Here is a 16432-nt window from a genome sequence, read left to right as displayed (position 1 = left end):
AGTGTCCCCCAGCAGCTAAGCTTTTCGGGGGGCTTGCTGCCTCCCTGGGGAATTTTCCCCGGCAGCTAAGACTTGTGGGTACTTGCAGCCATCAGGGCAACCATTTCAGCTGTCCCTGAAGCCAGAGACAACCCCCAACTTCCAACTCAAAAAGATTTTCGGGGACCATGTCAACTGGCACTTCATCTTCTGATCCATCCAACCCCTTGCCACATGGGATGAGGGGTCCAGCACCCTTAGGCTATGTCTACACGTGCCCCAAACTTCAAAATGGCCATGCAAATGAGCTCATTGGAATAAGGGGACTTCGAAGTAGGCGGCGTCCTTTCGAAAAGGAGCCCCGTCTGGACGCGCCGTGCAGCGACAAGGCGCGTCAATTTCGAAGCGCGGCTGCCGCCCGCATGCTAATGAAGCGCTGAATATGCATTTCAGCGCTTCATTAGTAAACTTCAAAATGGCCATTTGCATGGCCATTTCGAAGTTTGGGGCACGTGTAGACACAGCCTTACAGTCAATTGGGGCTGGGCCCCTCCCTGAGCAGCACCCCCGCCACCACGTTGGACAACTGTGCAGCATTGCAGGAAGCCCTAAATCTTTTTCCTAACCTTTTCTTTCCTCTTTCTTCAAGCTTTGGGCCCCTTAACACAGGGAAGAGTGGGTGGAGGGCCAGTTAAGAAGACACAGACGCAGACACTTTGCTTCCCTTTAAGCCCATCGCAGACACCTTCTGCTTTTTGTAACATTTTTGATATTTCAGTTATGTAAGCAAGAGATTTCAGCCCCAACCCATTTTCGACAACTGCAGTGTAGTGGGAAGCCCAAAATCTTTTCACTAAACTTTCCTATCCACTTTCTTCAAGCTTTGGGACCCTTAACACAGGGAAGAGAGGGTGGTAGGCCACTTGAAAAGACAGAGTGCCGAGTGATCACAGGGCATGGAGGCTGTGTAATGGACTGGGAATCAAAAATCTTGCCTCATAAAATCTCTTTTCAAAACCTTTACTGTCCTACTCTTTCTTCAAGTTCTGTATTGTTCCTGTATTATTTTCGGGGATCATATGTAATTAAGGGAGGCCGGGCAGTGGCTCGAGGGCCAGTTGAGAAGACTGACACCTGCTGGTTTTGTAAAATCTTTGATAATTCAGTTACAGCTACACTTACAAAAAGCAATTCAGTTATTGAAGCAACAGATTTCAGTTAATTTGGTGATCTTTGTTGATGCCCTACCTTTCCTTCCTTCCTCCTGGAAAAGTGGCGGGGGCTTCCTGTCACTGAGAGGAAGTCTCCTTCTGAAAAAAAATATACATTTGCTTTCCCCAAGAAGGGAATGAGGGCAAATCAATGTGGGAAGGTGATATCACGTACCTACAATCACTTGCAGTGGGTGTTATTTTTCCATACTGCACCAGTTAAAAAACCCAGGCTACATCTACACTACAGAGGTCTTTTGAAAGAAGCACTTCCGGACAATCTCTTCCAAAAGAACTTCTTTCGCAAGAGTGCATCCACACACAAAAAAGTAGATCAACTGAGGGATCTGCTGTTTCAAAAGAGAGCGTCCACACAACCGCCACTCCTTCAAAAGAACAGGCCAGGGTTTGAAAAATCAGGCCCCATGAGGACTGCTCTTTTGCAAGAAAGGGCCTGCGGAGCGTCTACACACGTTTTCTTTAGAAAGAAGTTTTTGAAAGGGGGTGCTCTTCCTGAAATGGGAAAGAAAGAGTGATTTTGAAAGAAGTGCTGCATTCTTTCAATTTACTTTCAAAAGAATACTTTTTGTGTGTAGACACTCCACTAGATCTTTTGAAAGTGCACCCTTCTTTCGAAAAATCTTTGGAGTGAATGTTCTAGTATAGACTCAGCATCAGAATGCTACAGGGCTGAGGGAACTGTGGGATAGGTTCCCACAATGCACTGCTGCAACAGTTGATTTTTGGTGATTAGGCTATGACGACACTACAAGATAAATTTGAACTTATTAAAATCAATTTTGCAACACTGTTTTATAAATTTGAATTTGAGTATCCTCACCACCCTACAGGCTCCCCACAAAGTCAACTTATTGCTGCCACACTCAATTGCCAAACACTGACTATTGCAGCAGTGCATTATGGCAACCTATCCCACAGTTCCCTCATCCCCATGGCATTCTGGGTATTTTCGATGGTGCAACATGGGAAAAAATGCCCCACAAGTGGTGGTGGGTATGTGATGTCATCTTCCCACATTGCATTGCTCTCATTCCCCTCCGTGGAATGCAAACAGACATTTTTTCAGAAGGAGACTTCCCTGGGTGACAGCCAGCCCCTGCAATCTTTGCTGTGGGGAGAGAGACTTCCCCTGGTGACAGCCAGTCCCCAAAAATCTTTGCCATGGGGGGAGACTTCTCCCCTGTCCCCTGGCAACAGCCAGCCCCCAAAATCTTATATTCACAATCTTCCTGTTACCTGACTTCCTGCACGCTATGTAATCGGCCAGAATGGGCAAGTGGGGGGCATTGTGGGATACGCATGGGACTCCTCTGGAGGCCAATGAAACTGGTTCAAATGGAAGGTGCTTCCACACCACCATTAATCCGAACACATTTGAACTCCCTATTAATCCCACTTGGGTTGTTGGAGTATTTGCTGTAGCGCCCCCTAAATTTGAAATAATGGTATTTGATATGTGAACAGTCACAATTTAAAATCAAGCTAAGTGCCCTAGATTTGAATTTATTAGTGTAGACGTAGCCGTAGATTGGAACTCTTCGAGCTTGCACCAACATCCCTCACTCCAAGTGGCAGCGTGGAATACCAGGGTCAACAGACGAGCCTGGAGAGATTGATTTTGCTGCGTCTTCACTGACCTGGCAAAATTGAACTCTGGCGGATTGATCGCAGCATATCAATCCCCCAGTAAGTATAGACATACCTTCCTTACCAATGTACCTCCAGCTCCTGGCGGCTGTAATGCAGCAGCGACACTCAGCCTGCTTTGTGAGGTACAGCAGCAGTTGATCTGCGGCACTCCAGGAGGGAGCAGGGCTGGATTAACAAAGGGCTTTAGGGGCTGAAGCCCAGGGCCACAAGCTAAAAAGGGGTCCTACAAAAAGATATCCAGGGGGCCAAAAAACCCAGATCTTTTTTCAGGCCCCACTCTGCCCAGGGCCACTGGTGGGCAACCTGCAGCCCGCATGCAGCCTACTGGTGTTCTGTGTGGCCCACCAGGCATTTTATTTACTGCTGCCCACATGCTCAGTTGCCAGATTCCACTGGCTTCTGTATTTCTTTTTCTTTTCTTTTTCTTTTTTTACTGGTATTACAGAAGTGACATATACATACAGCAAGGGCTCACGAAATGAGGGGCATGCTGACAGCACACAGCATTGTGACAGCCTTGTGCTACCTCTGCATCCATCCATAATGCTGCTACAGTTCAGTTGGCACTCCCGACAAATTCTAGCTGTGCAAGTGCTGTGAGCAAAACCACCTTATCCTGGGAGACTGTCTTGGTTACAACAATCTTCTGGTCCACAGAGATGAAGGAGGACCACTCATGCAGCCCATTCATTAGCCTTGGTTGCCCATTGCTGGAGCCACTAGAGCCACTGCATTAATTGGGGTGTGGTGTAGGTAGCTCTGCATGCTGCTACTTCCCCTCCCCTCTGCTGGGCCAGTAGACCCTCACCATTCATGTGTGTCAGCACTGTACTCACCAAAATGATGCTTCAGTGTCTTTGCTGCTATTTAAACCTGGGGGTAGGAGTCTGAGGAGGGCTACCTACACGTACTCTACACATCATCAACAGAAGCATACAATGCAGATATAGCCTTAGGTGTTGCTGCAAAACTAACAGGAAATAATTTTTAAAAGCTGTACAACGTTCAACTGATCTAGGACTTTCATTTATTAAGATAAGCACTAATTTCTGAATCACATGCCTTAAAGTATTTTGAGACATGATCATTTCATATACTAATAGACAGGCTCTCAGTCTTACAGTTGCAAAAAGATTTCAGGTGATCCTTGAATCATGAGCATCTTGGTAGGAAGCATAAATTCAAAAAAACATTGTTTTTTGCTGTGGTAAGGTGGAATCACAGGATTGAAAAGGGTAAGAACCACTGTCCTAGCGGAACCCCTTTTTGGCAAGTGTTAAAGGAGCCTTTGCAGCAGGCAGCTGCTTAAACTGGGAATCTCAAGATCTCACTATTACCAAATCTTTAGTGCTAGGAATAATTCACATTTCATTTATAAAGGTAATTCATCCTCTACTGTAATCCTTCAGCCCTTTCGAATGCTTTGTCAAAACTGGGCTTCATCTCCTTTTATTAAGACTGCTATTCACTCTATATGCCACTCTGTATGCCATTTAATTTTATTTCCAAGATGATAACCCTATTGCTAAAATGTGTCTGAAAGCTGTACATCAATCCTTTTCCAATGCATTTTTCCCCTGGTCATACCACAAGTTCTTTATAAAACTATCACTTTCTGGACCCAAAAGTCACTGGATTGTGGTATATGGTGTAGACAAATATTCTAGTTTTAGAGTTGGAAATGTTAATTTTCATAGGAAATTCGTTATAGAATTTGTCAAATACATTAATCGATAAATATATTCATGAATTATCTATCCAAAACTTTATATTTGGATGAATTTAAAAAAAATAAAAATGGAGTCGCCTGAAATGGGCCTATTCAGTTGAAGTTGTAAGAAACTATTAGAAAATCTGAAATCCTAATGTAATCATAAAAAAAAGTATAATTGAATAAAAAGATTGAGATGTCTTGGTTACATAACGTCAAGTATCAGGGGGTAGCCATGTTAGTCAGGATCTGTAACAGCAACCTAAGGGTCCTTATAGACTAACAGAAAAGCTTTGAGCATGAGCTTTCGTGAGCAAAGACTCACTTCATCAGATGCTGGTCATGGAAATCTGCAGGGCCAGGTATAAATAAGCCAGAGCAAGGGTGGGGATAACAAGGTTAGCTCAGTCAGGAAGGATGAGGCTTACTACCAGCAGTTGAGCTGGAGGTGTGAACACCAAGGGAGGGGAAGCTGCTTTTGTATTTAGCCAGCCATTCACAGTCTTTGTTTAAGCCTGAGCTGAGGGTGTCGAATTTGCAGATGAATTGAAGCTCAGCAATTTCTCTTTGGAGTCTGGTCTTGAAATTTCTTTGCTGTAGGATAGCTACTTTTAAGTCTGCTACCGTGTGGCCTGGGAGATTGACGTGCTCTCCTACGGGTTTTTGTATATTGCCATTTCTGATATCTGATTTGTGTGCGTTTATTCTTTTACGTAGAGACTGTCCAGTTTGTCCGATGTATATAGCAGAGGGGCATTGCTGGCACATGATGGCATAAATTATATTGGTATATGTGCAGCTGAATGAACCCACGATGGTGTGGCTGATCTGGTTAGGTCCTGTAATGGTGTTGCTGGTGTAGATAAGTGGGCAGAGCTGGCAACGAGGTTTGTTGCATGGACGGGTCCCTGAATTAGAGTGACTGTGGTGCGGTGTATAGTTGCTGGTTAGGATTTGCTTCAGGTTGGCAGGTTGTCTGTGGGCAAGGACTGGTCTGCCTCCCAAGGCCTGTGAAAGTGGGGGATCATTGTCCAGGATGGGTTGTAAATCCCTGATGATGCGCTGTGGAGGTTTTAGCTGAGGAGCTAAAGTGTTTTTAAAACACATAAGTGTTTTTAAAACAATTTTTTGCCAAGCTTCTTGAATAAAAGACACTACTTTCCAGAATCACAAGCTGTGATAATAATCTAATGGATCACAGTATTTCACTGCCATATTTTGACATCATTAAAGAGCTATAAAGCTGGTTCTGAATGACGTTATGTGTTTTTACCTATTTGTTTAGTCACTGTGGTTTGCTGTTAAAGTAGTTACCTTTTATTTCTCTAGAAAAGCCTGGCCAGTGATCCAATGGAAGACCCATCAGTGCAGTTAGATGACAGTTGATTGAGGATATTTATAAACAGAATCCATTGCATCAGCCACATAAAAGATAGACTAGCATCATACAGTCTTTCAAGTTAACAGTATTTCCAAAAGGGGTAATGTAACCATCTTTCCTCAGCATCCTGCCAACATCTTGCACCCATACGAATTACATTCTAGGGAATTCTGACCCCCCAAAATGAAAAATATGCATATACCATTTTAACTTCTGCTAAATTCTACATATTTTAGTTGTTAAAATAACAGAAGATGGTCTGGCCAGTTTCAATTATTTCAGTAATTTATTTCAGAATACCTGTCAGGAAGTATATCTATAACAATACAGACAACAAAAGAATCAGGAAATGTTTATTTTATATATATATTCTTTAATACAGAACTTTGACAAATAATTCATTTAAACTGCAATGCAAGAACATATTTCCTGCATCCCTCAGAAGCTGTGCAAAAGCTTGGGGAAGCCAGGTTTAATGGAGGAGCTGAGGGAAAGGGAAGTAATTGTTGAGAGGGATCCTGGGAGTGAATCTGGAGAGCTGCTGGGTGTGGGTGGGAAAAGTATGGGACAGGTTTTTTGTGGGGAAGGCAGGGAAGAGATTGCTGGGGAACCTCCCCTCTGTAGACCCTGGCTGATGGCTGCCCTCTCTCATGCAGTCTGGCACATCTGTCCGTGTTCCCATGTGTTCCTGCACCTCTCTTTCCTTATGCGTTCCTGCAAATCCTTTTGTCATCCCATGTGACTCTGCATTCCCACTCACATCCAGCCACTTGTTCAATGTTGTCACCCCACTAGCTCCTGTGTCCCGATACCAGCCTATCTTTCTCCACTAACCCTTCATAACCCTAGATATGTGATTCTCCCCAAAATCCCTACTTTTCCCACTCTGTCCATGTCCCTCCCACATATCACATTTCTCCTCACCCCATCCCACAGTCAGGATGCTGTGAGAAATACAGCCTCCCTTCCCCTCCTGCAGCCTCTGCCTCTCTGCAGTTGATTGCTCTAGACCTGTCTGCTGACCTGGTTCACAGAAGCCCCCAGTAGGTGAAAGATGTAATGTATTTTCTGCACAGAAAAAAATCTGCAGAGGCAAGAATTCTGCATATATATATAGAGGTGAAGAATTTCCCTTGGCATGAGTAACGTTACCGACAGTTACGGATACACAAATTGCTTGGGTCAGTAAAATGAAATTAATAAAAAATGCTGTCTCCTCATCATCTTGCACTTCTTTTCTGGCAAAATTCTCACTGAGGATGGTTCCTTTAAGCAGATCTGTATCCCTCCCCTTATTCCGTCTTCAAGAGTACCAGGTGTGGTGGAAGAATTGTTAGTGTTGTAAATCTTTAAATTGTTGAGGCAGTGTCCTGATGGCTGCCATCTGTGACTAGCTTAAAGGAAAGGAAAACAATCTAAATGAATTCTATGAAAAGCATCCTAAGAGGAGAACAAAACATTTAAAACTTTTTAAAGTAACTTCTTGTCCTACAGTAACAGCTATTTTAAAAGTAGGATTGAGTGCTTGCTTCTCCAGAAAAGATAGCTCCTTTAATGTAGCCTAGATTTTAAAAAATATTTTCAGATTTATTTTTTAATCTATTTACTATTTTTTTAAATGTTATTGTAAAACAATCTGATTTTGATAGTTTTAAGCATTAGTTCAGGGGTCACAAACCCCCAGTGTGGGTGCCAAGAGTGGCATGCAAGCTGATTTTCAGTGGCACCTGAGGCAAGAGCTCAGTCCCACCTGCCTTTCTCCATGAAGCTGGGAACTTGCTGAAAGCCATGCCACCTGTGGATTAACAGACTAGCTAATTGTACCAACAACCACCTAACTGGTAAAGCTGTGCATCTTCATTTACTAATGAAGCTGTTGCAGTAAGACCACTAATGACTTTAAAAAGTATCACCAACACTTGGACCATACATAGAGGTCAAAAGGTCAAATTCAGCACTCTGCCTCAGAAAGGTTGCTGACCCCTGCATTAGTTCTTTGATATAATTTTTTTTAGGTTACATTCTTGAGGCACGTCTTGTCTGGTTCATCAGCGTGTAACCAATGTCCTCTCTCTGCTTTTCTCTTGTAGATTTATTTTCAGGACTATCAAATTAATTTAGAATGGAGAACACATTGTTGCAGGTACATTTTCATGCTTCCCACCTAAACTCACTACTAAAAGGCTTAGTCCAAAGTTCACTGAGATTAATGGGGATATTTCCATTGATTTCAGTTGACTTGGATTTGCTTGTAAATCTTTACAACAAACTAACTCAGTTGATTCTTTGTCTTCTATATAGTGAATGCTGTGTAATTTATGAATAATGCCAGTCACATTTTCCCTCTGTAGATACTATTTACAATGTCAACTCTGACTGGTTAATAATATCAGTTGAGTGAATGAAAAGATCTCAGAGCAATTGCAGGACCCTGAACATTGATAAATGTCTGAAGAGAAGGAGAACAGAAGTGATTTAAAGACTAACCCATTTAAAAGCAGAAGCTGAATTCAGAAGTGGCTTATCTCAGGAAAACAAGAATGTGTAATAATAATGAGTAGAACACACAGCTCTAACATTTTCTAAGAGGTAATTAAATAAAGATTTGCAAAACATGGTCTCATAAATATTCTCCTGATCGTGCCCGTGTTACTTATGAAAGGTTACTCTGAGCCTAAGTCATGTCTGGTTTTGGAGGACTGCCCATATAGCCAACACAGGGCTTCAGTTATCCACATGGGGTTACAAGTCCAAATAATTAAAACTTACCAAGATGGAACTTGCGGAAGGCAGACTGGAAAAACTACACAAATGCTCTAGAAAAAAAGTGTTGTTGCTATACCTTCACTTATTGTCTCAGTCAATGAAGCTTTTAGTCAATTTTGAGAGCTATCTTCAAAGTTGCCAGCCCTTCTGTACCATGTAGCCACCATCCAATTTACACTCCATGCGTGGATGCTGAATATACCAAACTGCTCTGTCAGTATGAATCTTCTGGTGACCAGATATTGCTGGCCACTATTCTAGGCGACATTGTTGCTGGGCAGGCATGATGGGATGGGATGACTTGGAATCTTGACATCAGTCACTCCAGCTAGAAATGCCGGAATTTGATTTTTCAGTTTGATGCAGTTCAATAACCAATCCAAGGCCAACCATCTCTTATGCCAAAGCAAGCTGCCAGCCATCTGCTGAATGTGTCAAAGGCCCCAAATGAGACTCATGTCAGACAATGTCTAGGGCAAATGGTGTCATTTCCATTGGAGAAAAGCCACATGGCAATATTTAAAGCCATTCGCAGCCACCAATTTAGACAACATTTGGAGTGATATTAAGAACAGCATTGCTGCTTCTTGTGACATTGTCAGAGTTCTAGAAGCACCTCAGGACTCCTTCTTACCAGTGGCTGACACTGTCCTGCATGCAAGTCACCAGTGAAAAGTGATGCTGAAAGACTAGCTGCAAGATCATACCCAGGCCCCTAGGCCTCACTGAATACTGACAATGCTCCTTGCATTCATTGCACTTGTAATATTTGTATCCCGTATTATAAATTAATATTTAAGTGTTTGCTTTATAACCATAAAAATGTTTGCTGTGAGACAGAAACCCCCACACGTACGAGATAAGCATTACCAAGTGTGCAATACTATCCCATATTATAAATTAATATTTAAGTGTTTGCTTTGTAACCAGAAAAATGTTTGCTGTGAGACTAGAAACGCTCACATTTACATGTTAAGCATTACCAAGTGTGAAATACTAGCTTGTCATCAGAGAGTCCATCTTCTGCCGAGCAAAAGAAGCCTGGTTGACATTGGACAAAGCATTGTGGAACATTGGTGGACCAGAGATTTTGTTGATTACAGCCCTCACACAACGGGGGACATGCAAAAATCTCATCATGGTTTGAACTTTGGGAGAAGGGTATAAAACTTCCTGACCAGAAGGAACTATATCACAATGGAAATTAGTTTGGAAAGGGCAACATTTCTAAGCTTAACAGCAACTTGTTAGTTTTTGGAACCTAAGAGTGTAACTCATTTGTGCATAGGTTTATCAGCTTGAACCTTACAAATAACTCCCTTTTTTCCTTTTCTTCATTAATGAGTGTAGTCAGCCCTGTAATAAACTATTTGTCTTTGGTATGTGATCTAAGGTGCAACTGACCTGTGATTTTGAGTATGATTGAGACTGGGAATAACCTGAATATTGTGATTTTTGGACTGAGGGAGTATCTATCACAAAGGCAGAGTGTCTGTTGTTACATGTTACGGCTGTTCACACTTGATACTTGGTTGGTTAAATCTAATTATAGAACACGCAGGCAGTCTGGGTTTTGCACCCTCGCTTGTAACAGTCTTTCCTGAAGTTGGCACCCAGGTTCTTGAGCCACTCCAGACAGCTTAGCAACAATGAAAAGTCAGAAGTCATTGCTCTCCTGAAATGGGAAAGACCCACGTAATGTTGAAAACTACTGAGTGGTATCTCTGTTGTCTGTGCCAGTCAAGGTGTTGGAGCATCTCCTTCATTGCATCTCTCTAGAAGTGGAATCTATGTTCAGCGTCCAGCAATCAGGCTTTCAGAGGGACCCAGAGCACTTGACGTTTCTGATCATCTGCTTGTTTTGACAACATTAATTAAAAATGGTTTGCAAAGGAACCCTGAAGAGAGGATCCATATTCCTGGAAGTGACAGCAGCCTAGACCACAGTCTGGCAGATGGAACTCTTGTGCCTGAGTTCTCAATGTTGTTGATGTTCTCCTGTGCAACAGATTTTTCTGAGTGCATATGGGAGACAGAGTTAAAACATGGACAAGGCAGACTAGTGGTCTAACCCCAGGCTCTGTGCTGCCATTAGCATTTTTCAACCTGTACAGGAATGACCCTCCACTCATCCAGTCCTGCAAGTTCATGTATGCTGATGACATTTGCTTGGACATCCAAGCATGGTCATTCTCAGAACATGAAGATGCCTCCAACACCAACTTTTGGCATTTACAACCAGGTGTGACCAAAACAATTCCATATTTACAACATCCAGAGCAGACCAAGAACTGAATTTTTCTCAGTGGACATCACTTGAAGCATGAATCGCATCCAGTCTACTTCAGCGTAACACTAACTAGATCTCTCACATATCCTACCCATCTGAGGATATCTGCTGCTATGGTTAGAATGCGAAACAACCTTCCAAGTAAATTGGCTGGTGCTCCATGGCAAGCAAAACTCAAACTGTCCAAACATCTAGGTCAGGGGTAAACAAACTTTTTTACATTGGGCCTCAATTTTCATCCCTGCAATTATCAGGGGCTCCCCCAACCCCCGAGCAACACCAGAAGCGAGCAGAAATGTCCCAGAAGTGAAGTGCTGTGCTCTCGCAGCGACAGAGTCCATGAGGGAGTGTGGGGAGGCAGTGGAGGCCAGGGGAGGCGTCCCCTGGTCTTCACATTGGAGCCCCACCACTATCCCTGCCCTGCTTTTACAGTGATAGCTTGCAGTTCCAAAACAGTCTTCACTACACCACACAGCGAACTCTTGCAAACATTATTTTTTGCAGTATGTGTCCAACATGGCAGAGACCAGGCACCACTGTATGACAGACAGTATGAATGTACTGTGATGGATCCCTCGCCCCACCCCCAGCCATTGTTTATGAAAAATGGGTTAGGAATATAAATATATGTAAGTCAGAAATGCTTTGGATGAGATGTAGCTTATGACCTATCATTTTTAATGTTATAACCCACTGGATCTGTAAATCCTGTTTTTATGCACATAGCATTTTTGTAGTTGAAATTATAAAGAGCGTCTACATCTTTGCATTCTAAATATTGGCTCTATGTAGACTTGCACCAGGAAGCGTAGCTATCCTATTGTGAGATTATGGCTTGTGAAGGAATAGCAGTGCTTAGCAAATTTAATCAGTGCCAGTCCACATCTGGGGATCTTGACTGCGAACAGGCAATCCAGCAGACAGGCAATGGTTCATTGCCCACAGAGAACTCGGACAGGTGACCTGCTCACATGACAGTCTCCATCCAGGAGTACACTCTTACACAAAGAGAACAATGGAATGCCCTCCACGGGGGAGAGGTAAAAAGAGGACACTGGGATTCCTCCATTTTTTGTCTTCAGCCTGCCTTGGAAATTGCCTGAGACACCCTAAGGCTATGGCCACACAACCAAATTATTTGGAGACAACAGCTGTTATTTTGAAATAATGTTGTTGTCATCTACACTACTCGCACACTGCTCTGAAATAAACTGGAAATAGTAGGTGCCTTATTTTGAAACTGGTAAACCTCATTGCAGGAGGAACAGCACCTCTTTTGAAATAGGCGCTATGTGGCCAGACAGCGTATTTCACAATGCATTTCTGTGTGCAGCAGCCCTGGTTCGAAATAGCTATTTTGGAATCTTATTTCAAAATACGGCTGCTGTGCAGAAGGAGCCTAAAAAAGACAGAGAGCTTTACTGGAGATCCAGCTCAGGATAAGATTTTTTCTGACCTGAATATTTCACCTGCTACCAGTGCAGCTGGTCAGGGTAGGAACTCACAGGGATAGCATTAGTTGCACGCTTCCCCTTCTGTTAGATTTGGTAACTCTTTTTGATCCTCTTGTCCTGATCTACAACCAATTAGATCCTACTGTTTTGCTTAACAAATCTCCTTTGTTTATAATCAAATCCAGTGTAAATTGTTATTACTTAGAAGCTGTGGCCACACTAGCCCCTCCTTTCGGAGGGGCTATGGTAATGTCACACTTTGGGATATGCTAATGGGGTGTGTCCATGAATATGCAGCACCTCATTAGCATAATGACGGCCATGTGTGCTTTGAAACTGCCGGTTTCTAAAAGCAGTGGCCCGTGTAGCCGGGGGGCCCATCTAAATGGACCCCTGATTTCAAAAGCCCCTTATTCCTAAAACCAGATGAGAATAAGGGGCTTTCAAATCAGGGGGTTGTTTCGAAAGGCCTCGGCTACATAGGCAGGTGCATTTAGAAACCGGCAGTTTTGAAGCACGCATGGCCGCCATTAGGCTAATGAGGTGCTGCATATCCATGGCAGCGCCTCATTAGCATATCCCGAAGTGCTACACTACCATAGCCCCTCCGAAAGAAGGGGATAGTGTGGCCACAGCCAGAGTGGGCTACCAGATGCATATCTCTTTTTCATTGGTGAAGGGGGCTTACCCCAGCTTTCCCTGTGCAAATCTTTTGTACAGAGGGAGATACATTTATGAGGGGGGTTTGATCCCTTCTGGGGATTCATTCCCTGGGTGCTGTGCCCTAGAACTGCATCCATGCAGGGCTGTAGTTAAACAGTGTCTGTATTCCTCTGCAGGAGGGCCGTAACTCCAACTCTGTGTCTTGGATGGGAGAGACCAGTAGAACAGGCTCAGCAGGACAAGGTGATGGGGGAACCCCAGAAGCTGAGAAGGTGGGTGTTGGTGGCATGATCAGCACACCAGGGAACATCTCACGGGGTCTTCTGTGACTGCACCCTGTCACGCATATATGGGGTGAGTTGCAACATGAGATTTACTGTACTTATCACTAAAAGAGGGTGACGATGTGTGTATGTGGTGGGCGGTGTGCGTGTGTGTGCAGAAGTCCCATACAGGCATGAAGTTGTTGTTTAACATTGTGTAATCCCATAGTTTGAATGAATGCTGAGCCCTCTACCTCACCCTGTTAGAACTCAACATCCTGTCTAATGCTTATAGCATCACAAAGTGTTATACTAACATTTCGACAGCTGCTCTTTGTTATAGCTAACAACAAATATTTTATGTATATTAATCTTAATCAGTTACCTTATTAGGTGAGGTGATTCATAATGAGATAATTGGTCTTAGGAAGTGCACGGATTTGCGTGAAGAAGTTTGTAATAAATGGCCAGCTGTTTTTTTTTGTCACTGAGTTAGAGCAGTCCAGAGTGGAATTTTGTCTGAATTGTTTTCTATGTTTTTTCTTTGCCTGTTTTTTTTCAAGCATGGCTGCTGTTCATAAATGAATTTCACAAAAGCCTAAACAGCTGGACTCCCTGCAGGGAATGAAGCAGCGCAGGAAATTTAAATCAGTCTCCCAACCAGCTTTCCCTCTATTTTTTCCATCCACGTGCAGAACAAATTTTGTTATGTACATAAAGGCATGTGCAGATGTGTATCACCAGGAGAAACACATGCTGCCACCTGTGGGCGGCTGTGGGCACTCTGCTAATCAGCTGGATGGCACATGAATCTCTCCTGGGCAGTCACGCAAGCACCTCCTACCTGCAATCAGGCCATGGAACTGAAGTGGAGCCACCTGTGTTCATAGCACTGCCTTCCCCTCTACTGCTTCTCTGTGCAAGTTTTGGGCCACTGGATCTATACTTGCTGATGAGAAAAAAAATATCTTAGAATCCTAGAGCTGGAAGAGACTTCAGGAGGTCATCAAGTCCAACCACCTGCTCAAAGTAGGATCAGCCCCAGCTAAGTCATCCCAGACAGGACTTTGTCAAGATGGGATTTAAAAACCTCCAAAGATGGAGTTTCCACCACCTCTCTAGGCAACGCATTCCAGTGCTTCAACACCCTCCCAGTGAAACAGTGTTTTCTAATATACAACCTAGGCCTCCCCTACTGCAACTTCAGACATTTGCTCCTTGTACTATGCTGTCACCACTGAAAACAGCCTCTCTCCATCCCCTTTGTAATCCCACTTCAAGAAGTTGAAAGATGCCATCAAATCCCCCCTTGTTCTTCCCTTCTGCAAACTAAATAAGTCCAAATCCCTCAGCTTCTCCTTATGTCATGTGCTCCAGCCCCCAAATCATTTTTGTTGCTCTCTGCTGGATTCTCTCCAATGTGTTCAGATCCTTTTTGTAATTGGTGGAGGGGCGGAGCGCAGAACTTGACACAGTATTCCAGATGTGGCCTCACCAGTGTTGAATAAAGGGGAATAATGCTCCTACTACTGCAGCCCAATATGCCATTAGCCTTCTTGGCTGCAAGGGCACACTGTTGACTCATGTCCAGTTTGTCATCCACTGTATACCCCAGGTCTTTTTCTGCAGAACTACTGTTTAGCCAATCAGTCCCCAACCTGTAGTAGTGTTTGGGGTTCTTATGTGCTAAGGGCAAGACTCTGCACTTCTCCTTGTTAAACCTCAGTAGATTTCTGTTGGCCCAACCTCCAATTTGTCTCGTTTACTCAGGACCCTATCCCAGCCTTCCAGCACATCTACAACCCCCCAGATTTGTGTCATCCACAGATTTGCTGAGGATGCAATCCATACCCCTGTCCAGGTCATTAATGAGGATGTTGAACAAAACTGGCCCAAGGATCAACCCTTGGTGAGCTCTGCTTGTTATCGGTTGCCAACCTGTTGAGCCCAACAATCTAACCAGCTTTATATCTGCCCTACAACCCGTTTATCCAACCCATACTTTTTTAACTTGCTGGCAAGAACACTGTGAGAGACCGTATCAAAAGCTTTGCTAAAGTCCACGTATATCACATCCACCACCTTCCCCATATCCACAGAGCCGGTTACTTCTTCACAGAAGGCAGTCAGGTCGGTCAAGCGTGATTTGCCTTTGGTGAATCCATGTTGACTATTCCTGATCACATTCCTCTCTTCCAAGTGCTTCAGAATTAATTCATTGGGGATCCCCTCCATAGTTTTTCCAGGGACTGAGGTGAGGCTGACAGGTCTGTAGTTCCCAGATTATTCTTCTTCCCTTTTTTAAAGATGAGCACTACACATGCCTTTTTCCGATCACCCGGGACCTTCCTCAATCACCAGGAGTTTTCAAAGAGAATGTCAAATGGCTGTGCAATCACACCGTCCAACTCCCTCAGCACCCTCGGATGCATTATATCTGGCCCAATGGATTTTTGTCTAAATGATTCTTAACCTTTTCTTCCCCCACTGAGGGCTGCCCACCTCATCCACATACTGTGCTGCTCAGGCCAGCAATCTGGGAGCTGAAAGAAAGAACACACTGGCCAACTTGTTATTGGAGACCACAGATCAAGGTCTCACTTCACAAGTGAATTTAATAGCTGATACAAATTAGTAATCTGGAAACTAGTATTCATCTAGGGAGACAGAGCTGAGTCCTTGTACTTTCACTGCTGTTACAGTGAGGGGTTTCAATTTTGTGACTAAAGCTGAAGAAAACAGGTCAGATTCTGGGAGCTAGCATAATCTCATCTCCTCTTTTTCTAGTCAGCATGGTGGCTTAAAAAGGCCTACTCTTGCTCCACAGGTCTGCTTCCTGCTACCTGGATTCAGCAAAGCGCTTCAGCATATGCTTAATTGTAAGTATCTGCAGAAATGCTTTGCAAAAGTGGAACCCACATATCCTGTCTCCTTTTCTTGATATAGAGGCAAAATAATCTCACAGTTGTCAGCACAGTGATTATAGCTGCTGCCTCTTAGGCTGCACTGGGTTATGCTTCATGTATCATCACCAGTTACATTA

General features: G+C 43.6%; 1 protein-coding gene across 1 annotated transcript in view; it reads left to right on the top strand.

The window, feature by feature from the left end:
* Positions 1 to 13361, top strand: part of LOC142007992 (putative acyl-CoA dehydrogenase 6) — a 201183-nt gene extending 187822 nt beyond the window's left edge. Inside the window, exon 5 of the mRNA XM_074984729.1 lies at positions 13303 to 13361. Coding sequence (XP_074840830.1) covers positions 13303 to 13313 — 11 coding nt within the window. The 3' untranslated portion in view covers positions 13314 to 13361. The remainder of the gene's footprint in view (positions 1 to 13302) is intronic.
* The last annotated feature ends 3071 nt before the right edge of the window (positions 13362 to 16432 follow it).

This window comes from Carettochelys insculpta, chromosome 2 (assembly GCF_033958435.1).
Source record: "Carettochelys insculpta isolate YL-2023 chromosome 2, ASM3395843v1, whole genome shotgun sequence".
In the NCBI taxonomy this organism is placed as follows: Eukaryota; Metazoa; Chordata; order Testudines; family Carettochelyidae; genus Carettochelys; species Carettochelys insculpta.
The sequence above is the reverse complement of the archived record's forward strand: the minus strand, read 5'-3'. Positions and strand labels throughout refer to the sequence as shown.